Here is a 23,562-nt window from a genome sequence, read left to right as displayed (position 1 = left end):
CAGGCTCGAGGGGCTGAGTGGCCTCCTGCTGTCTGTATTAACACAGTGAGACAAGGGGGGGGGTCGAATTTTTGTGGGTGTCCAGTCTGCCTCGGTTACGAGGGACGATTGGAAAAACTCCCTGTGGAAATTCACCGCCCCCCCCCCCCCCAACCCGCCGCCCTCACCACCTGTGTCTTACCGAATTGCTAAGAAACAGTGCTCCCACGGACAAGCAATGACTGCTGGCACGTGAGCAGTGAGAGTGATTGAACGCACAGCAAGATCCCACAGACAGTGGTGACTTCAGTGACCCAATGAAGCTATTTTTGATGGGGTTGTTCCAGGCCGGAATGTTGTGCAGGTCACCGGGAGCAATCGGCTCCTCCTCTTCCTGTCTCGCTGCGGAATTCAAGGTCAGCGGGACAGGTTAACGGTTCACTCGAGGAACAGCAACTCTGGCAGATCAACACTCCCCCGTACTGCCCTGTCAGTCTCTAATACCTCCATGGCCTCGCCCCTCATATCCCTGTAATCTCCTCCAGCCCCTACACCCTATCTCTGTAACCTCCTCCAGCCCTACACCCCTCCCTATCTCTGCAAACCCCCTCCAGCCCCTACACCCCTCCCTATCTCTGTAACCTCCTCTAGCCCCTACACCCCTCCCTATCTCTGCAACCTCCTCCAGCCCTACACCCCTCCCTATCTCTGTAACCTCCTCCAGCCCTACACCTCTCCCTATATCTGTAACCTCCTCCAGCCCCTACACCTCTCCAAGATCTCTGAGCTCCTCCAATTCTGACCTTTTGAGCATCCCTGATTTTCATTCCTCAACCATCGGTGGCCGTGCCTTCAGTTGCCTGGGCCCCAAGCTCTGGAATCCCTCCCTAAACCTCCCCGCCTCTCTTTCCTCCTTTAAGACTGTTATATATGCAATAAAGGTACAAACTGAGTACTGTTTAACTGAACAAGGTACATCGTTGGCTCTGCTTTTTTGCGGCCCAAAGTGCCTGACTCACAAAATGGCTGGCCTTTTGTACCAGAGCAGCACCATGTGCGTGCTGCTCAGAGGCCTCCAACAATGACGCCATCTGGTGGCTACAAACAGAATGTACATACATGACAATACCCTTCTCTGAGATCTTATCACAGTCTTTCACAGGTTGAGACGGTCCAGTGCTTTACACTCCCGGGTTGACCGTCTCTTCGATTCCGGCCTTGGGTGAGTGTGCAGGGTCTGTTGTGGCTGGTGGCTGGATGGCTGACTTGTTGGGGGTGGCAGTGGCCATGTCAGGAATTGCAAGTCCATTTTTATTGAACAAGTCCGTGATGGAAATTCCGGGTTCACTGATGACCCTTAAGTCCACTGAAGGCTGCTGGTAGGTTGGTTGGTCATCGATGGTTTCTTCACCCGACTGCTCTGGCTCGTCTGTGTGCCTCAGCTTTGTTTGATCCATGTCTTTCCTGCAAGTTTGCCCATTCTTGAGCTTAATAACAAATACTCTGTTGCCCTCCTTGGTCATGACCGTACCAGCGATCCATTTGGGACCCTGACCATAATTCAACACATAAACAGGATCATTAACAGAAATCTCGCGTGACACAGTTGTGCGATCGTGGTACCCTTGTTGACTCTGTCTTCTGTATTCAACTTGATAACTTAAATCACGACCCATTGTCGCTCACCACTATGTCAGGCAGACCATGTGACGTGAACATGACATTGAGATTCTCCATGGTTGCCGTGGACATACTGGATGACATGATTATGCATTCTATCCACTTCGAATAAACATCCACCACCACTAAAAACATCTTGCCCAGGAAGAGACCTGCAAAATCTACATGGATTCTGGACTAAGGTTTGTTTGGCCATGACCACAGACTCAGCAGCGATTCCGCTGGTGCTTTGCTGAGCTATATGCAAGTGTTGCACTGATGCACGCATGCTTCCTGCTCAGAATCAATTCCTGGCCATCATATGTGGGACCTGGCGATGGCCTTCATCATCACTATACCAGGATGTGTGCTGTGTAACTCACGCACAAACTTCTCTCCTCTTTCTTAGGCATTACAACTCGTTTGCCCCACAATATGCGATCTGCTTGAACAGACAGTTCATCCTTGCGACGAATGTACGGTTTGGCCTCCTCGCACATTTGCTTAGGTATGGCAGACCAATTCGCTTTGAGGATGCAACCCTTTACCACCAATAATATCAGGTCCTGGCTGGTCCAGGTCTTAACTTGTTGAGCTGTGACAGGGGTACCTTCACTGTTAAAAGCATCCATGATTAATATTACATCTGCCGGTTGTGGCGTTTCCACCTCCGGTGTGGGCAATGGCAACCGGCTCAAAGCATCGGCACAATTCTCTGTGCCAGGTCTGTGGCGAATGACATAATCAAAGGCAGATAATGTCAGCGCCCACCTTTAGATGCGGGATGAAGCGTTGGTATTGATACCTTTGCTCTCGGAAAACAACGAAATGAGCGGCTTGTGATCGGTCTCTAATTCGAACCTCAGACTGAACAGGCAGTGATGCATCTTTTTAACACCGTACACACATGCTAAAGATTTTTTTTCTACCATACTGTAGGCTCTTTCTGCTTTAGACAAACTTTTGGATGCATACGCGACAGGTTGAAGTTTCCCGCAACCAACTCCATATGATGATGCGTCACAGGCCAAAACTAAACATTTACATGGGTCATAATGTACCAACAGCATGTTCGAGCAAAGCAGACTGGTGGCTTTCTCGAAAGCTCTGTCTTGCGATGCGCCCCACACCCAGTTGTCGCCTTTTCTCAATAGCATGTGCAATGGTTCAAGTAAGGCGCTCAATTTAGGTGGGAAGTTACAAAAGTAGTTGAGTAGACCCAGGAACGAACGCAGCTCTGTCACGTTCTGTGGCTTTCTTGATTGCTTTGATTTTCATGTCAGTAGGTCTGATGCCCTCAGCGACGATATTCCTCCCGAGGAATTCGACCTCCGGTGCCATGAAGACACACTTCGAGTGTTTACGTCTGAGTCCCACTTTGTCCAAACGCAGCAGAAACTCTTCTATGTTGTTCAAATGTTCCTTGAAGTCACGACTGGTGATCAGGATATCATCTTGGAACACAACGATTCTGGGAATGGACTTCAGTAGACTTTCTATATTCCTCTCGAATATTGCTGCAGACGAGCGAATTCCAAACGGGAACCTGTGGTAAATAAACAGTCCTTTGTGCGTGTTAATGCACGTAAGTCTCTTTGACGTCTCAACCAACTCCTGCGTCATATAGGCCGACGTCAAGTCCAGTTTTGTGAACGACTTCTCTCCGGCTAGCGTCGCAAACAAGTTATCAGCCTTCGGTAATGGGTACTGATCTTGTTTCGAAACCCTGTTGATCGTAGCCTTGTAGTCTCCACAGATTCTGACTGTGCCATCATTTTTCAGCACAGGAACAATGGGGCTGGCCCATTCATTAAATTTGACTGATGATGAGATCCCTTCACACTGGAGTCTGTCCAGTTCAATTTTGACCTTCTCCCTCATCATATACGGCACTGCCCGAGCTTTATGATGGACGGGTCTTGCATCTGAGTCCACGTGGATCTGCACCTTGGCTCCCATGAAGTTGCCGATACCCGGTTCAAACAGCGATGGGAACTTGCTGAATACTTGGGCACATGTATCTTCCTCCGACGATGACGCCTTTATGTCGTTCCAGTCGCATCTGATTTTCTCCAACCAGCTCCTGCTGAGCAGCATTGGGCCATTGCCTGGAACAATCCACAGCAGTAACTCGTGAACCGCACCGTTATACAACACATTAATTTGTGCGCTGCCAATCACCTTTATCGGTTCTTTGGTGTACGTGCGCAGCTTGGCGTTAACATGGCTCAGCCTGGGCCTCACAGTCTTAGTATCCCACAGCTTATTAAATGCCCTCTCGTTCATGATCGATTGACTCGCCCCTGTGTCCAGTTCCATCGATACCAGTATCCCGTTAAACTTCACATTAATCAAAATTGGTTTACTCTTGGTTATGAAAGAGTACAGTCCATACACTTCCTCCTCTGGCATTTCGGATTGCGTATCTGGATCTGCGCTAGTCTGACTCTCATCCTCCATGTGGTGTGTCGCAGCTCGCTTGCTTATCTGCGGACACTTGCGCTGGAGATGCCCCACTCTCAGACAGCCTTTGTAACTATATTGCTTAAATCGGCACTGCTGGTGCCGATGATTTCCCCCACAATGCCAACACGGAGAAGTCGGATACATTCCTGCTGGCGGACTTTGGGCAGCCACAGGTTTCGCGAACGCAGCATGAGATGGGCCCTGCCATGTGCCGCTCTGCCGAACACCGAATCATTCGCGAACACAACAAATTCCACCCCGCTCAGGCCCTTCGATCGAACGTGTGTATAAAACCTGTATCTCGAGATGATGATGCCGTCGTCTGGCTTGAGGTGCTCCCGTACCAATGTACACAACTCCTCGTACGTTTTCTCTGTTGGATCACTAGGCATGAGTAGATTCTTTATCAGACCGTAGATCTTTGAACCGCACACAGTGAGGAACACGGCCCGGTGCTGATCTGCATCGCCGACCTCCTTCATTTTGTTGGCCACGAAGTACTGGTACAAACGGCTCACAAAGTCTTCCCAATCTTCTCCATCCACGAATCGTGCTCATTTTGCAAACAAAGTTTATCATCGCCAAATGTTATGTATGCAATAAAGGTACAAACTGCGTACTGTTTAACTGAAAAGGTACACCCTTGGCTCTGCTTTAATACGGCCCAAAGTGTTTGACTCACAAAATGGCTGGCCTTTTATACCAGAGCAGTCCATATGCATGCTGCTCAGCGGCCTCCAACAATGACACTATCTAGGGCCCAAGTTTCCACAAGAAAAAAAACGGGCGCCCCTCCGAGCTGGGCGCCCGTTTTTCGCGCCTAAAACGGCGCCTAAAAAAATCCTCGGTATTCTCCACCTACTTACAGGTCCTGTGGCACTCGGCGCAGCCAGCATGAGCTGTGGGGGGGGGCAGAGCCAGGTCCCGGCGCTGAAAACAGTGCCGGGACCTCTGCACATGCGCGCTACAGTCGGCACGCAAGTGCAGTAGCTCCAGGCGCCGAACTGCGTGGGAGGGGCCCGAAGCACGCAGCCCCTAGCCCTGGCTGAATGGCCTCACTGGGGCTGCGTGAATGAGGCTCCTCCCACGGCCAGCTCCTGCTCCCCGCCCGACCAGACCCGACACTCGCTCTCCGCCCCCCCACCGCCAACCAGACCCGACCCGACACCCGCTCCCCCCCCCCGCCCCGACCCGAGGCCCGAGACCCGCTCCCCCCCCCCGCCCCGCCCCGACACCCGCGCCCCCCCCCCGCCGCCCCGACCCGAGACTCGCTCCCCCCCCCCCCACTGCCGACCAGACCCGACCCGACACCCGCTCCGACCCGAGGCCCGCTTCCCCCCCGCCGCCCCGACCCGAGGCCCGCTCCCCCCCCCTGTCCCGACCCGAGGCCCGCTCCCCTCCCCCGTCCCGACCCGAGACCCGCTCCCCCCCGACCCGAGACCCGCTCCCCCCCGACCTGAGGCCCGCTCCCCCCCTCCCCGACACCCGCTCCTGCTCCACCCCCCCCGACCCGACACCCACTCCTGTTCCCCGACCCCCCCCTCTCTCTCTTCGCCCCCCCTCTCTCTTCCTCCCCCTCTCCTCTCTCTCCCTCTCCTCTCCCTCCCTCCCCTCTCTCTCTCTCCCTCCCTCTCTCCCTCCCTCTCTCTCTCTCTCCCTCCCTCTCGGCACGAACGGCTGCAGAATTCTCCCTGGCTGAAGCACTTTCACACAGGTAGGAAGATGGTTTATTTAATCTTTCTTGGCTTATAAATGTTTATTCAGGTTGGATTTATTTGTATAATATTTGTAGAAGTATAAATAAGGATTTATTGTCGAATTTAATGAGTTCCCTTCCCCCCCACCTTCCCCCCACCTCGTTCTGGACGCCTAATTTGTAACCTGCGCCTGATTTTTTAATGTGTAGAACAGGTTTTTTCAGTTCTACAAAAATCTTCACTGGCTCCATTCTACTTTAGTTTGGAGTACATTTTCACTGTGGAAACTTTCAAATCAGGCGTCAGTGGCCGGACACGCCCCCTTTTGAAGAAAAAATTCTGTTCTAAACTAGAACTGTTCTACCTGACTAGAACTGCAGAAAAAAAAATGTGGAGAATTGCGATTTCTAAAATAGTCCGTTCTCCACCAGTTGCTCCTAAAAATCAGGCGCGAATCATGTGGAAACTTGGGCCCCTAGTGTCTACAAATAGCATGTACATGCATGACAAAGACGCTCCTTAAAACCCACCTCTTTGACCAAGCTTTTGGTTATCTGCCCTAATTTCTCCTTATGTTGATTGGTGCCAGATTTAGTGTGATTTACACTGCTGTGAAGTGCCTTGGGACGTTTTACTACATTAAAGGCGCTATATAAATGCAAGTTATTGTTGTTGGTGTGGGGCTTGATCCCACAAGCTTCTGACTCAGAGGCTAAAAACTGAGCCAAGCAGAGACTTCCAAGTTATACTTGCTGTTTGCCTGAGTGCACATTTGAAGCTGCTTTGCCTCAACGCAGAAGGAGAGGTATAACTGCAGCTTTTAACAGCACCCAATATCCTTTTGCAGTGTCAGCCGTGGCTCAGTGGGCAGCACTCTCTCGCCTCTGAGTCAGAAGGTTGTGGGTTCATGTCCCGCTCCAGAGACTTGAGCACATAAAACTAGGCTGACATTCCAGTGCAGTGCTGGAGGAGAGCTGAACTGTCGGAGGTGCCACCTTTCAGATGAGACGTTAAACCGAGGCCCCTTCTGTTCTCTCAGGTGAATGTAAAAGATCCCGTGGCACTATTTCGAAGAATATTGGCCAATAATTATCCCTCAATCAACGTAACAAAAACAGATTATCTGGTCATTATCACATTGCTGTTTGTGGGAGCTTGCTGTGCGCATATTCGCTGCTGTGTTTCCTACATTACAACAGTGACTACACTTCAAAAGTACTCCATTGGTTGTAAAGTGCTTTGAGGCGTCCGGTGGTTGTGAAAGGCGCTATATTAATGCAAGTCTTTCTTTTTTCCTTTTACTGAACCCATGCTGGGAGGGAATGGGCACTGTTGCTTTGTTTCGCCACTAGGTGGTGATGCAGTTTACTAGATGCTCACTGCAATGTCTTCTGAAAACTGAATGTTAATGAAAGAACTTGCAGTTGTATAGCGCCTTTCACGATCTCAGGATGTCCCAAAGCGTTTCACAGCTAATGAAGTACTTTTTGAAGTGTAGTCACTATTGTAATGTAGGGAAAGGCGGCAGCCAATTTATGCACAGCTAGCTCCCACAAACAGCACCTTATTACATAGGAGGACATCTGGTGAAATGGGCAGACACGTGACAGATGAAATTTTACGCAGAGAAGTGTGAAGCGATACATTGCTGTAATGTAGGAAATGCGGCAGTCTATTTACACACAGCAAGATCCCACAAACAGCAATGTGAGATAAATGACCATTTTAGTGATGTTGGCTGAGGGATAAATATTGGTCAGGACATCGGGGTGAACTCCCCTGCTCTTCTTCGAAATTGTGGCTGTGGGATCTTTAACGTCCATCTTAGCGGGCAGATGGCACAGCGGTTTAACGTCTCATCCGAAAGACGGCACCTCCGACAAAGCAGCACTCCCTCAGTATTGCCCCTCCGACAGTGTAGGGCTCCCTCAGTACTGCTTAAGTGCTGGAGTAGGATTTGAACCCAACATTCCTTGTAATTTTTTAACGGGTTGTGCAGTCCATTCAAAATTCTGCCCATACGTTTCTTTCAATTTAAAAGGCGGCTGAAGGGCTGCCCTGGGCCCTTGGAGTGCAGTGCAGCTGTGCAGCCGCGTGGATTAAAGGGAGCATTGCTTGAGCTCACAACCTTCTGGCTCAGAAGTGAGACTGCGACCGACTAAGCCACGGATGACTCCATACGGTCATAGAAATTCACAGCACGGAAGGAGGCCATTTGGCTTCCACCACCCTCTCGATGAAGAAATTTCCCTCAAATCCCTGCTAAACCTTCCCTGCAATTACTTTAAATCTATGCCCCCTGGTTGTTGACCCCTCTGCTAAGGGAAATAGGTCCTTCCTATCCACTCTATCTAGGCTCCTCATAATGTTATACACCTCAATCAGGTCCCCCCTCAGCCTCCTCTGTTCCAAAGAAAACAAACCCAGCCTATCCAATCTTTCCTCACAGTTAAAATTCTTCAGTCCAGGCAACATCCTCATAAATCTCCTCTGTACCCTCTTGACTGCAATCACATCTTTCCTGTAATGTGGTGACCAGAACTGCACACAGTACTCTAGCTGTGGCCTAACTAGTGTTTTATACATTTCAAGCATAACTTCCCTGCTCTTGTATTCCATACCTCAGCGAATAAAAGCAAGAATTCCGTATGTCTTCTTAACCGCCTTATCTATCTGGCCTGCTACCTTCAGGGATCTGTGGATCTGCACTCCAAGGTCTCTTTGTCCCTCTACACTTCTCAGTCCTAACATTTAATGTGTTTTTCCTTGCCTTGTTAGACATCCCCAAATGCATTACCTCACACTTCTCCGGATTTGAATTCCATTTGACACTGTTCTGCCCACCTGACCAGTCCTTCGATATCTTCCTGCAATCTACAGCCTTCTTCTTCATTATCAACCACTATAAAAACTTACTGATGAGACACTGTCTCCTCCCAGGAGCCTCACTCAGAGCACTCACAATTCCACATTTACATTCTAGCCTCGGTGGCTGGTTGAAGTGGGAATCATTCTAGCCAACGCTAAGTTCATGGTGCAAATGCACCCGCATTTCGATTGTATCACGCGGGAACTGTGTAGACAACAACAATGCAGCCCGTGCTGCAAGATAGTTAATCTTTAAGCAACTATCAATCCTTTAATGCTAAAGCCGTTCCAGTCTTAGCTCTGCTGATTAATTGGCGTTAGACAAAGTGCAATAGAGGGAACAATAGAATCATATAATCACACAGCGCAGGAGGTCATTCGGCCCATCGAGCCTGTGCCGGCTCTGTGAAAGAGCGATCCAATCAGTCCCACTCCCCCTGCTCTTTCCCCACAGTCTTGCTAATTATTCCCACTTCAAGTATTTATCCAATTTCACCAACAATAACATCAAATTGCATTTATATAGCACCTTTACTGTAGTGAAATGTCCCAAAGTGCTTCACAGGAACGATTATCAAACAAAATTTGACACCAAGCCACATAAGGAGATATTAGGACAGGTGACCAATAGCTTGGTCGAACAGGTCAATTTTAAGGAGCATCATGAGGGAAGAGTGAGAGGCGGAGAGGTTTAGGCCGGGAGTTCCAGAGCTTAGGGCCCAGGCAGCTGGAGGCATGGCCACCAATGGTAGAGCGATTATAATCTGGGATGCTCAAGAGGGCAGAATTAGGGGGGCGGGGAAGAAGGGGGGATGGGAGTGGCAGGTGGGTGGGATGGGAGTAGGAGGGGGGTGTGGGGGTGAGGGGGGGTGATGGGAGTGGTGGGTGGGTGGGGTGGGGGTGGGAGGGGGTGTGGGGGGGGAGGGGGTGGGGGATGAGGGTGGGGTGCGGGAGGTGGGGGTGGGAGGGGGTGTGGGGGTGAGGGGGTGAGGGGGGGGTGGGGGATGGGAGTAGCGGGCGGGTGGAGTGGGGGTGGGGGGGATGGGGGTGTGGGGGGAAGGAGATGGGGGATGAGGGTGTGGTGCGGGAGGTGGGGTGCGGAGGGATGGGGATGGGGGTGGGGAAGGGGGCGTGGTGGGGAAGATGGGGGGATGGGGAGTGGTGGGGGATGTGGGTGGGGGGCAGGTGGGTGGAGTGGGGGTCAGGGGATTGGGCGGGGGGGGGAAGTGTATCCCGGCAGCTGGGATTTATACAGAGAAACTTAACAAGGTGTTTTTAATTGCAGTTTGCAGGCGATTAGGTGACTGGGAGCGGGGAGCTGGGGGGAATTTGGCTCTCAGGACAGCGAAGGTTACAGGATTGCAGCGAATTACGTCAACCGGAGATAGCACGACCTTCGCCGAGTGAAACTGTCAAACTCGCCTTATCTGTCAAATCCCATTGACACAAGGAAAGCAATTAGACGAGATAAGACGCTGCCTTCAAAGACCCACTTTGCACATTCCAGCCAACGGCTCTCATCGAAGGTATTTGGGAGAGGGGGCGACGGGGGAGGGGGAGGGGCAGGGTACGAGGTCAGACGTTGAGTGTGACCAGACCACCTTACCTTCCTGGGCCTTGGACCAGTTGGATTGGGCTGGCTTTGCTTCCTCTTTACTCTGCGGTGCATGGGCGTGCGTTTGCCGTCTGCTGACCATCGCCAGACCTGATGGGGAGGCTCCCGGGCTGGAGGTAACCATGGCTTCACGGTTGGAGGGGTCGGCACTGCGTTCTGTCTCGGCTTCCGAGCTGCTCGGGCAGAAACAAAAAGAACAAAAATGTAATTGTGCCGCCCAGTTACTGAAAGCACGGGTCACGGTCCATGCAACACATCAACAACAACAACTTGTTTATATAGCACCTTTAACGTGGCAAAACATCCCAAGGTGCTTCACAGGATTGTTTTAAGACAAAACAAATAAATTTAACACCGAGCCACATAAGAAATTAGGGCAGGTGACCAAAAGCCTGGTCAAAGAGGTAGGTTTTAATGAGCATCTTAAAGCAGGAAAGAGAGGTAGAGAGATGGGGAGGTTTAGGGAGGGAGTTCCAGAGCTTAGGGCCGAGGCAACACGTGGCACGGCCACCGATGGTTGAGCGATTATAATCAGGGATGCTCAGGGGGGCAGAATTAGAGGAGTGCAGACATCTCGGGGGGTTGTGGGGCTGGAGAAAATTACAGAGATAGGGAGGGGCGAGGCCATGGAGGGACTACTAAACAAGGATGAGAATTTTAAAATCGAGGCGTTGCTTAACCGGAAGCCAATGTAGGTCAGCGAGCACAAGGGTGATGGGTGAGCGGGACTTGGTGCGAGTTAGGACACGGGCTGCCGAGTTTTGGATGACCTCAAGTTTACATAGGGTCGAATGTGGGAAGTCAGCCAGGAGTGCGTTGGAATTAGTCAAGTCTGGAGGTAACAAAGGCATGGATGTGGAGATATAAAGCGAAACTCCTTAGTGTTGAACTGAAGTTAGTGAAATACAATCCTGCATCTGAAACTGGACTCAGTGACCCAACTTCAACTTCAACAACAACTTGCATTTAGATAGCGCCTTTAATGGAGGAAAACATTCCAAGACGTACAACCTCTACCACCTAGAAGGACAAGGGCAGCACGTGCATGGGAACACACAACCTGCAAGCTCCCCTCCAACTCACACACCATCCTGACTTGGAAATATATCGGCTGTTCCTTCATCGTCATGAGTCAAAATCATTTTAATTGGGTGAATTGGATAGCTCTTTCAAAGAGCTGGCACGGGTACAATGGGCCGAATGGCCTCCTGTGCTGTAAGATTCTTGATTCTGGTAATAAATTGTGTTGCCTCAACTTATATTCAGTAAAAACACACACAGTACCGGGTGCTCGCTGACCTACATTGGCTCCCGGTTAAGCAACGCCTCGATTTTAAAATTCTCATCCTTGTTTACAAATCCCTCCATGGCCCTTGCCCCTCCCTATCTCTGTAATCTCCCCCAGCCTCAGAACCCCCCTGAGATGTCTGTGCTCCTCAAATTCTGCCCTCGTGAGCATCCCTGATTATAATCGCTCAACCATTGGTGGCCGTGCCTTCTGTTGCCTGGCCCCAAGCTCTGGAACTCCCTCCCTAAACCTCTCCGCCTCTCTACCACTCTTTCCTTCTTAAAAGCTACATCTTTAGCCAAGCTTTAGGACACCTGTCCTAATACTTCCTTATGTGGTGCGGTGTTAAATTTAGTCTGATAACTGTTTGAAGCACCTGTGAAGCACCTTGGGACTTTAAAGGCGCTATATAAATGCAGGTTGTTATTTGTTGTACGTGTTATGTGCTAGAATGTTTCATTCCTTAGAAAACAAAGCAACAGCTGACTCTTCATCATCATCATCATCATCATCGTAGACAGTCCTTCAAAATCCAGGAAGATTTGCTTCCACTCTAAAATTGAGTTCTCAGGTGACTGTACAGTTCCAATTCAGGAATTACAGTCTCTGTCACAGGTGGGACAGACAGTTGTTGAAGGAAAGGGTAGGTGGGGAGCCTGGTTTGCCACACACTCCTTCTGCTGCCTGCGCTTGTTTTCTGCATGTTCTCGGCGACGAGACGCGAGGTGCTCAGCGCCCTCCCGGATGCACTTCCTCCACTTTGGGCGGTCTTGGGCCAGGGACTCCCAGATGCTGGTTAGGATGTTGCACTTTTATCAAGGAGGCTTTGAAATGTTTCCTCTACCCACCTGGGGATCGCTTACCATGTAGGAATTCCGAGTAGAGCGCTTGCTTTGTGAGTCTCGTGTCGGGCATGCGGAAGATGTGGCCCGCCCAACGGAGCTGGTCGAGTGTGGTCAATGCTCCGATGCTGGGGATGTTGGCCTGATTGAGAACACTGACGTTGGTGTGTCTGTCCTCCCAGGGGATTTGCAGATCCTGTTTCTTCCATGATCTCATTGAATGGCGGAACAGGCTCGAGGGGCTGAATAGTCTCCAACTGTTCCTATAGTCATTAGCAGTGTCACAGTGCGTCCATTAGGGCAGTAAAATAAGAGCAAACGATATGAAAAAAGCACAAGTTCTCTACCACCCTACAAAGTGCCAATGGTACTTCTCGGGGGAGATATTTGGTTGCGCCTCATTTGCGAGGTATCCCAGGCGAGGCGGTAATTTTAGGGCCTCCTTCCAGAAATTGGTCAGAATCGGGCGAGGAGTTGACGGGGGCGATAAATCAGCCGTTGCACACCAGAGCTGGGGGTCGATAACGAAAGTTTGGTCGGTATATTTTGCGGACCCATTGAACATGTGCCGAACTGTGAGTCAGACCCCGGGAAAAGCTGAATCTTAAAGGCACGGCATAGTAATGCACCCAATGAAGTTTTCAAAATCACTTGTTTTCAACCTGTATTGTTGTGTCTGTCTGCCGCCGCAAGCTCGGAGGCTCACGCACTGTGCTGTGTGTAAATGTTGCACTGACTATGACCTCCGAGGGAAGCGCTTCCTAGGCCCTTTAAGTAGCCGCCAGTTAACGACTCCTCAAGCCTGCACCGACTGTTTTCCAGACATTGTTTTTGGCGGGTGCTCAATGAGGCGCACGCACCGAATTTACCGACTTGGGGGGGGGGGGGGGGGGCGAGCTTGTGCATTGCACCATGAGTACGTGATGATCGTAGTGATCATCAGCAGCCCGGCGCTACTGGTTTGCGTCCATGGTGAGCCCCTAATGAATTTTCAGTCGGGGCACTAAACGCTGTGCGGCCGGTCGGTAACCTCTTACACTCCCATTAACGCCCCTCTGGCCGCTAACTGAGGCATTGGACAGAAAATCCAGCCCCACATCTCTGGTACGATGTTTTGGGTTTCACATTCGCGAGCTTCTGCTTCTAATAATCTTTCTACTGAAAAGCCCGGACACAAATGTAATCTCAACCCATTCTCCCAAGGCCCGAGCAGGCACAAAGAGCAGGAGAGGAGAATTTTTAAGGAGTGTGTTCGCCTGCTCCCAGACTGAATGACTCACGACTTACTTCAATGTAATCAGGAATGAGGTCAGCGCCTGTGTTAAATGATCTGATGTCGGACTAACCTTCAGACTATTGGAACCAGACCTATGGAACTTCAGAGTGAGCCACTGAAAAGAATAATTCTCTCCTCAGCTCCGTTAGCACAAGTTCAGACTCTGATTGATGAGACTGTGTGAGTTTAAACCCCTGCACAAATGTTGAATTTGATCTGAAAGTACTTTTCCCCGAGGATGTCATTGGCATTTGACAAAAGCACAATAGGGGGAACAATGGAATCATAGAATCGTATAGCACAGAGGGAGGCCATTCAGCCCATCGAGCCTGTACCAGCTCTGTGAAAGAGCGATCCAATTAATCCCACTCCCCCCTGCTCTTTCCCCACAGCCCTAATAATATTTTCCTATTCAATTCCCTTTGAAATTTTTTATTGAATCTGCTCCCACCGCCCTTTCAGGCAGCACGTTCCAGATCACAACAACTCGCTGCGTAAACAATGTTTCCTCATCTCCCCCTCTGGTTCTTTTGCCAATTACCTTAAATCTATGCTCTCTGGTAACCGACCCAATTCCAGTTTCTCCTTAATTACTCTATCAAAACCCTTCATGATTTTGAACACCTCTATTAAATCTCTCCTTAATCTTCTCTGCTCTAATGAGAACATAGAAACATAGAAACGTAGGGCCCAAGTTTCGAGCCGCGCCCAGAACGGCGCAGTCCCGACTTGGACGTCCGTTTTTCGCGCTACAAAGTGCGCCTAAAAAAACCCTCCAGATTCTCCACCTCCCTGCAGGTCCTCTGGTCCTTGGTGCAGCGCAGGAGGAGCTGTAGGGGGCAGAGCCAGGTCCCTGCGCTGAAAACAGTGCCGGGACCTCTGCACATGCGCGCTACAGTGGGCGCGCATGTGCAGTAGCTCCAGGTGCCCAAAACTATGTGGGAGGGGCCCGAAGCATGCAGCCCCTAGCCCTGGCCGAATGGCCTCACTGGGGCTGCGTGAATAAGGCTCCTCCCACGGCCAGCTCCTGCTTCCTCCCAACCCGACTCGACTCCCGCTTCCCGCCTCCGGACCGGACCCGACACCGACCTGACTCCCGGTCCCCCCCCCCCCCCCCCGACCGGACCCGACACCGACACCGACCCAACTCCCGCTCCCCCCCCGCCTTGCCCCTGGACTGGATCCGACCTAACCTCCCTCCCCCCGACCTGACCTCCCTCCCCCCGACCTGACCTCCCTCTCCCTCCCTCCCCCCGACCCAAACCGAACCGACCTCCCTCCCACCACCCCCCCGACCCGTGCTCCCCCCGACCCGACCCAACGCCACCTACCTGTAAATCTGGTGCTGGGGACGGGCCCTGCTCGAAGTCTCGGGCCCGGCCCGTTCAGCCTCCCTCCCCCTTCTCCTTCCCCCCCCACAATCTCCTTCCCCCCCCCCACCAATCTCCTTCCCCCTCCCAATCTCCTCCCCCCCAATCTCCTTCACCCCCCATCTCCTTCCCCCCATCTCCTTCCCCCCATCTCCTTTCTCCCGTTTCTCCCCTTTATCCCCTTGTTCCCCCTCCCCCTTCTCCCCCCTCCCCCTCCTCCCCCCTTCTCCCCCATCCCTCCCCCTTCTCCCCCATCCCTCCCTCTGCTCCCCCCCTCTCTCCCTCCAGCCCCCTCCTCCCCCTCCCCTCGCTGTCAGAAACACAGACACTGACAGACAGAGAATGAGAGACACACACAGACAGACAGAGAGATAGAGACACTAACAGAGACACACTGGGGGGGGGGGGGGGGGGGGCATCCCAGCACGCTGTTGGAGGGCTCCCGGTGCTACAGTCGGTAAGTAGAAAATGTTTTATTTATTGACTTAAAACATTTTTTCTTTCTTATTAATTTTTTTTGATTGATTTATTGGTTGATTTATTGATGTATTTATCATTTATTATTGATGGTGGCTCTTTATTTGTAAAACTGAAGTGTTTAATGTTTGTAAACTTCCCTTTAAACCTCCCGCCCCACCATTCCCTACACCTGATTTGTAACCTACGCCTGATTTTCTAAAGTGTAGACAAGGTTTTTTCGAGCGTACAAAAATCTTCACTTACTCCATTCTAAGTTAGTTTGGAGTAAGTTTTCACTCACGAAACTTTGAAATCAGGCGTAAGTGGCTGGACACGCCCCTCATAGCTGAACATGCAACTTCAGTACCCCCTTCCTGCTTTCTCGCCATACTCCTTGATCCCCCTAGTAGTAAGGACTACATCTAACTCCTTTTTGAATATATTTAGTGAATTGGCCTCAACAACTTTCTGTGGTAGAGAATTCCACAGGTTCACCACTCTCTGGGTGAAGAAGTTTCTCCTCATCTCGGTCCTAAATGGCTTACCCCTTATCCTTAGACTGTGACCCCTGGTTCTGGACTTCCCCAACATTGGGAACATTCTTCCTGCATCTAACCTGTCTAAACCCCAGCTTCTCCAATCTCTCCACAGAACTCAAGTCCCTGATCCCTGGTACCATTCCAGTAAATTTCCTCTGCACGCTCTCTAAGGCCTTCATATCCTTCCTAAAGTGCGGTGCCCAGAATTGGACACAATACTCCAGCTGGGACCTAACTGGTGATTTATAAAGGTTCATCATAACTTCTTTGCTTTTGTACTGTCTTTTGTAATCCCGTAAGCTTTTTTAACAGCTTTCTCAACCTGTCCTGCCACCTTCAAAAACATGTGCACACATGTTATAGAGAGAGATTTTCCAATAGAGCAACGGCACCTGTAGCATAGTGTTAGAACTAAATATGTAACTGTAGTATTAAATGTGTAGTATTAAATGTGTATGTAAAATGTGTAAAGATGGCTGCTTGTGGTTCAGCAAAGCCTCAAGGGATTTCAGCTAGCAGAAAGAGACTGCTGTTTCTCACACAGGAATACACATAAAAAAATGAGTTCTGCAGATGTCCCTAATCAACGGGCTTTCAGACCTCAGACAAGATGTCCTAGTCCAATACGACTCTGTAACAGGATTAAGATAAGGAGACTGCCCAAAGACAGCACCCAAGGACAGTAAGATAAGTGGGGCCCGGACCATGTCACAAGACCATGAATAACTCTTAGCAACACATGAGGCAATCACGCAGCCACCTAATGTTTAGAGACCACTTCTATTGGTCTATTTGAATCTATATATAATCTATAATCTATATGATTGGATAGTGTCCGGCCGAAATGGGCTGATGTAACTGTAGTAAACTGTTGTAAAACATATAAAAATCCATGAAACCCTTTGTTCGGCGAAGAGAGGTACCTGGACCCACCAGTGGCTTCACCTCCCCGCCGGTGTAATAAACCGTTTTGATGTATGGACCGACCCTGAGTGACGAGTGATTCTTGGAGGGTACATTTGTGCTATCACACACAACCCAGTTGTTATGTATGCAATAAAGGTTCAAACTGAGTACTGTTTAACTAAGCAAGATACAACCTTGCTCCTGCTTTATTTAGGCCCAAAGTGCCGGACTCCAAAATGGTTGGCCTTTTATACCAGAGCAGCACCATGTGCGGCAGCTCAGAGGCCTCCAACAATGACACCATCTGGTGGCTACAAACAGCATGTACATACATGACAATACCCTCCTCTGAGATCTTATCACAGTCTTTCACAGGTTGAGACGGTCTGGTGCTTTACGCTCCCGGGTTGACCGTCTCAGTTCAATTCCAGCCTTGGGTGAATGTGTGGAGTCTGTTGTGGCTGGTGACTGGATGGCTGACTTGTTGGGGGTGGCAGTGGCCATCTCAGGTATTGCAAGTCCATTTTTATTGAACAAGTCTGTGATGGAAATTCCGGGTTCACTAATGACCCTTGAGTCCACTAAAGGCCGCTGGTAGGTTGGTTGGTCATCGACAGTTCTGGCTCGTATGTGTGCCTCAGTTTTGTTTGATCCATGTCTTTCCTGCAAGTTTGCCCATTCTTGAGCTTAATAACAAATACTCTGTTGCCCTCCTTGGCCATGACCATACCAGCAATCCATTTGGGATCCTGACCATAATTCAACACATATACAGGATCATTAACAGAAATCTCGCGTGACACAGTTGCGCAATCGTGGTACCCTTGTTGACTCTGTCTTCTGTATTCAACATGATTATTTAAATCCGGGTGTACAAGAGATAACTTGGTCTTAAGCCCTCTTTTCATCATGAGTTCAGTAGGTGAGATGCCTGTGAGTGTGTGGGGTCTTGTCCTGTAACTCGGCAGTATGCAAGACAAGTGGGTCTGCAGTGACACTTGGGTTACTCTCCTCATGCTTTGCTTGATCATTTGTACTGCACGTTCTGCTTGCCCGTTGGACGCGGGCGTGAACGGTGCTGACCTTACATGTTTTATACTGTTAAGTTTTACAAACTCCTGAAACTCCTGACTGGTGAAGCATGACCCATTGTCACTCACCACTATGTCAGGCAGACCATGTGTCACGAACATGACATTGAGATTCTCTATGGTTGCCGTGGATGTACTGGATGACATGATTATGCATTCTATCCACTTCAAATAAGCATCCGCCACCACTAAAAACATCTTGCCCAGGAAGGGACCTGTAAAATCTACATGGATCCTGGACCGAGGTTTGGATGGCCATGACCACAGACTCAGCGGTGATTCTGCTGGTGCTTTGCTGATGCACGCATGCTTCCAGCTCAGAATCAATTCCTGGCCACCATACGTGGGACCTGGCGATGGCCTTCATCATCACTATACCAGGATGTGTGCTGTGTAACTCACGCACACTTCTCTCTCCCTTTCTTAGGCATTACAACTCGATTGCCCCACAATATGCAATCTGCTTGAATAGACAGTTCATCCTTGCGACGAATATACGGTTTGGCCTCCTCGCACATTTGCTTAGGTATGGCAGACCAATCCCCTTTGAGGATGCAACCCTTTACCACCGATAATATCAGGTCCTGGCTGGTCCAGGTCTTAACTTGTTGAGCCGTGACAGGGGTACCTTCACTCTCAAAAGCATCCACGATTAACATTAAATCTGCCGGTTGTAGTGTTTCCACCTCCGGTGTGGGCAATGGCAACCGGCTCAAAGCATCGGCACAATTCTCTGTGCCAGGTCTGTGGCGAATGACATAATCATAGGCAGATAATGTCAGCGCCCACCTTTGGATGCAGGATGAAGTGTTGGCATTGATAACTTTGCTCTCGGAAAACAACAAAATGAGCGGCTTGTGATCGGTCTCTAATTCAAACCTGAGACCGAACAGGTATTGATGCATCTTTTTAACACCGTACACACACGCTAAAGTTTCTTTTTCTACAATTCTGTAGGCTCTTTCCTCTTTCGATAAACTTTTGAATGCATACGCGACAGGTTGAAGTTTCCCCGACTCATTGGGTTGTTGTAACATGCAACCAACTCCATATGACGATGCGTCACAGGCCAAAACTAAATGTTTACATGGGTCATAATGTACCAGCAGCTTGTTTGAGCAAAGCAGATTGGTGGCTTTCTCGAAAGCTCTGTCTTGCGATGCGCCCCACACCCAGTTGTTGCCTTTTCTCAATAGCATGTGCAGTTGTTCAAGTAAGGTGCTCAATTTAGGTAGGAAGTTACCAAAGTAGTTGAGTAGATGCAGAAACGAATGCAGCTCCATCACATTCTGTGGCTTGGGTGCATTCTTGATGGCCTTGGTTTTCACGTCAGGAGGAATTCGACCTCCGGTGCCATGAAGACGCACTTCAAGTGTTGAACGCTGAATCCCACTCTGTCCAAATGCAGTAGAACCTCTTTCAGGTTGTTCAGATGTTCCTTGGAGTCACGACCGGTGATCAGGATGTCATCTTGGAACATGACGGTTCTGGGAACGGACTTCAGTAGACTCTCCGTGTTCCTCTGGAATATTGCTGCAGCCGAGCAAATTCCAAACAGGCACCTGTGGTAAATAAATAGTCCTCTGTGCGTGTTAATGCACGTAAGTCTCTTCGATGTCTCGACCTACTCCTGCGTCATATAGGCCGACGTTAAGTCCAGTTTTGTGAACGACTTCCCTCCGGCTAGTGTCGCAAACAAGTCATCAGCCTTCGGTAACGGGTACTGATCTTGTTTTGAAACCTTGCTGATCGTAGCCTTGTAGTCTCCACAGATTCTGACTGTGCCATCACTTTTCAGCACAGGAACAATGGGGCTGGCCCATTCATTAAATTCGACCGGTGATATGATCCCTTCATGCTGGAGTCTGTCTAGTTCAATTTCGACCTTCTCCTTCATCATAAACGGCACTGTCCGAGCTTTATGATGGACGGGTCTTGCATCTGAGTCCACGTGGATCTGCACCTTGGCTCCCATGAAGTTGACGATAACCAGTTCGAACAGCGAGGGGAACTTGCTGAATACTTGGGCACATGTATCTTCCTCTGACGACAACGTCTTTATGTCATTCCAGTCGCATCTGATTTTCTCCAACCAGCTCCTGCCGAGCAGCATTGGGCCATTGCCTGGAACAATCCACAGCGGTAACTCATGAACTGCATCGTTAAACGACACGTTAATTTGTGCACGGCCAATCACTTTCATCAGTTCTTTGGTGTACGTGCGCAGTTTGGCGTTAACAGGGCTCAGCCAGGGCCTCACGGTCTTAGTATCCTACAGCTTATTAAATGCCCTCTCGTTCATGATCGATTGACTTACCCCTGTGTCCAGTTCCATCGATACCGGTATCCCGTTAAACTTCACATTAATCAAAATTGATTTACTTTTGGTTATGAAAGAGTACAGTCCATACACTTCCTCCACAACGCCAACATGGAGAAGTCGGATAAATTCCCGCTGGCAGACTTTAGGCAGCCACAGGTTTTGTGAACACAGCCGGATAGGCCCTGCCATGTGCCGCTCTGCCGAACGCCGAATCAATCGCATTTACAGTAACTGCCGAGGTTCGGTCCTTTACCGCTATTTGCTTTAAACTCCTGGCCGTCGTCATACATGATTGAGCGATCTGGATGGCCCTTTTTAAAACCAACTCTTCCACCGCCAGAAGTTTGCGCAGGATCACCTCGTGGTTGATACCGATAACGAAGACGTCCCGCAGCATGTCTGCCAACACCGTCCTGAACTTGCACGGTCCCGCTAGACGTCTCAGGTCGGCAACGAATTCCGCCGCGATCTGGCCCTCCGATCGAACGTGTGTATAAAACCTGTGTCTCGAGATGATGAATCCGTCGTCTGGCTTGAGGTGCTCCCGTACCACTGTACACAACTCCTTGTACATTTTCTCTGTTGGATCACTAGGCATGAGTAGATTCTTTATCAGACTGTAGATCTTTGAGCCCCACACAGTGAGGAACACGGCCCGGTGCCGATCTGCATCATCGGCCCCCTTCATTTTGTTGGCCACGAAGTACTGGTTCAAATGGCTCACAAAGTCTGCCCAATCTTCTCCCTTCACGAATCGCTATAAAAATTCAATCGTGCTCATTTTGCAAACAAAGGTTAATGTCGCCAAATGTTATGTACGCAATAAAGGTACAAACTGAGTACTGTTTAAATGAAAAGGTACAACCTTGCTTCTGGTTAATTTAGGCCCAAAGTGCCTGACTCTAAAATGGCTGGCCTTTTATACCAGAGCAGCACCATTGCATGCTGCTCAGTGGCCTACAACAATGACGTCATCTGGTGGCTACAAACAGCATGTACATAAGAACATAAGAATTAGGAACAGGAGTAGGCCATCTAGCCCCTCGAGCCTGCTCCGGCATTCAATAAGATCATGGCTGATCTGGCCGTGGACTCAGCTCCACTTACCCGCCCGCTCCCCGTAACCCTTAATTCCCTTATTGGTTAAAAATCTATCTATCTGTGATTTGAATACATTCAATGAGCTAGCCTCAACTACTTCCTTGGTAAGAGAATTCCACAGATTCACAACCCTCTGGGAGAAGAAATTCCTTCTCAACTCGATTTTAAATTGGCTCCCCCGTATTTTGAGGCTGTGCCCCCTAGTTCTAGTCTCCCCGACCAGTGGAAACAACCTCTCCACCTCCATCTTGTCTATCCCTTTCATTATTTTAAATGTTTCTATAAGATCACCCCTCATCCTTCTGAACTCCAATGAGTAAAGACCCAGTCTACTGAATCTATCATCATAAGGTAACCCCCTCATCTCCGGAATCAGCCTAGTGAATCATCTCTGTACCCCCTCCAAAGCCAGTATATACTTCCTTAAGTAAGGTGACCAAAACTGCATGCAGTACTCCAGGTGCGGCCTCACCAATACCCTATACAGTTGCAGCAGGACCTCCCTGCTTTTGTACTCCATCCCTCTCGCAATGAAGGCCAACATTCCATTCGCCTTCCTGATTACCTGCTGCACCTGCAAACTAACTTTTTGGGATTCGTGCACAAGGACCCCCAGGTCCCTCTGCACCGCAGCATGTTGTAATTTCTCCCCATTCAAATAATATTCCCTTTTACTGTTTTTTTTCCCAAGGTGGATGACCTCACACTTTCCGACATTGTATTCCATCTGCCAAACCTTAGCCCATTCGCTTAACCTATCCAAATCTCTTTGCAGCCTCTCTGTGTCCACTACACAACCCGCTTTCCCACTAATCTTTGTGTCATCTGCAAATTTTGTTACACTACACTCTGTCCCCTCTTCCAGGTCATCTATGTATATTGTAAACAGTTGTGGTCCCAGCACCGATCCCTGTGGCACACCACTAACCACCGATTTCCAACCCGAAAAGGACCCATTTATCCCGACTCTCCGCTTTCTGTTCGCCAGCCAATTCTCTATCCATGCTAATACATTTCCTCTGACTCCGCGTACCTCTATCTTTTGCAGTAACCTTTTGTGTGGCACCTTATCGAATGCCTTTTGGAAATCTAAATACACCACATCCATCGGTACACCTCTATCCACCATGCTCGTTATATCCTCAAAGAATTCCATTAAATTAGTTAAACATGATTTCCCCTTCATGAATCCATGCTGCGTCTGCTTGATTGCACTATTCGTATCTAGATGCCCCGCTATTTCTTCCTTAATGATAGTTTCAAGCATTTTCCCCACTACAGATGTTAAACTAACCGGCCTATAGTTACCTGCCTTTTGTCTGCCCCCTTTTTTAAACAGAGGCGTTACATTAGCTGCTTTTCAATCCGCTGGTACCTCCCTCCAGAGTGCAGAGAATTTTGGTAGATTATAACGAATGCATCTGCTATAACTTCCGCCATCTCTTTTAATACCCTGGGATGCATTTCATCAGGACCAGGGGACTTGTCTACATTGAGTCCCATTAGCCTGTCCAGCACTACCCCCCTAGTGATAGTGATTGTCTCAAGGTCCTCCCTTCCCACATTCCTGTGACCAGCAATTTTCGGCATGGTTTTTGTGTCTTCCACTGTGAAGACCGAAGCAAAATAATTGTTTAAGGTCTCAGCCATTTCCACATTTCCCATTATTAAATCCCCCTTCTCATCTTCTAAGGGACCAACATTTACTTTAGTCACTCTTTTCCGTTTTATATATCTGTAAAAGCTTTTACTATTTGTTTTTATGTTTTGCACAAGTTTACCTTCGTAATCTATCTTTCCTTTCTTTATTGCTTTTTTAGTCATTCTTTGCTGTTGTTTAAAATTTTCCCAATCTTCTAGTTTCCCACTAACCTTGGCCACCTTATACGCATCAGCCTTTGATTTGATACTCTCCTTTATTTCCTTGGTTATCCACGGCTGATTATCCCTTCTCTTACCACCCTTCTTTTTCACTGGAATATATTTTTGTTGCGCACTATGAAAGAGCTCCTTAAAAGTCCTCCACTGTTCCTCAATTGTGCCACCGTTTAGTCTGTGTTTCCAGTCTACTTTAGCCAACTCT

At 49.4% G+C, this 23,562-nt stretch overlaps 1 protein-coding gene across 1 annotated transcript in view; it reads right to left on the bottom strand.

The window, feature by feature from the left end:
* mical2b (microtubule associated monooxygenase, calponin and LIM domain containing 2b) overlaps window positions 1-23,562 on the bottom strand; it is a 403,033-nt gene that overhangs the window by 61,553 nt on the left and 317,918 nt on the right. Inside the window, exon 28 of the mRNA XM_070899469.1 lies at window positions 10,276-10,457. Within this exon, the coding sequence (XP_070755570.1) occupies window positions 10,276-10,457 (182 nt within the window). The remainder of the gene's footprint in view (window positions 1-10,275; window positions 10,458-23,562) is intronic.

Source organism: Pristiophorus japonicus, chromosome 14 (genome assembly GCF_044704955.1).
Source record: "Pristiophorus japonicus isolate sPriJap1 chromosome 14, sPriJap1.hap1, whole genome shotgun sequence".
Taxonomy (NCBI): domain Eukaryota; kingdom Metazoa; phylum Chordata; class Chondrichthyes; family Pristiophoridae; genus Pristiophorus; species Pristiophorus japonicus.
The sequence above is the reverse complement of the archived record's forward strand: the minus strand, read 5'-3'. Positions and strand labels throughout refer to the sequence as shown.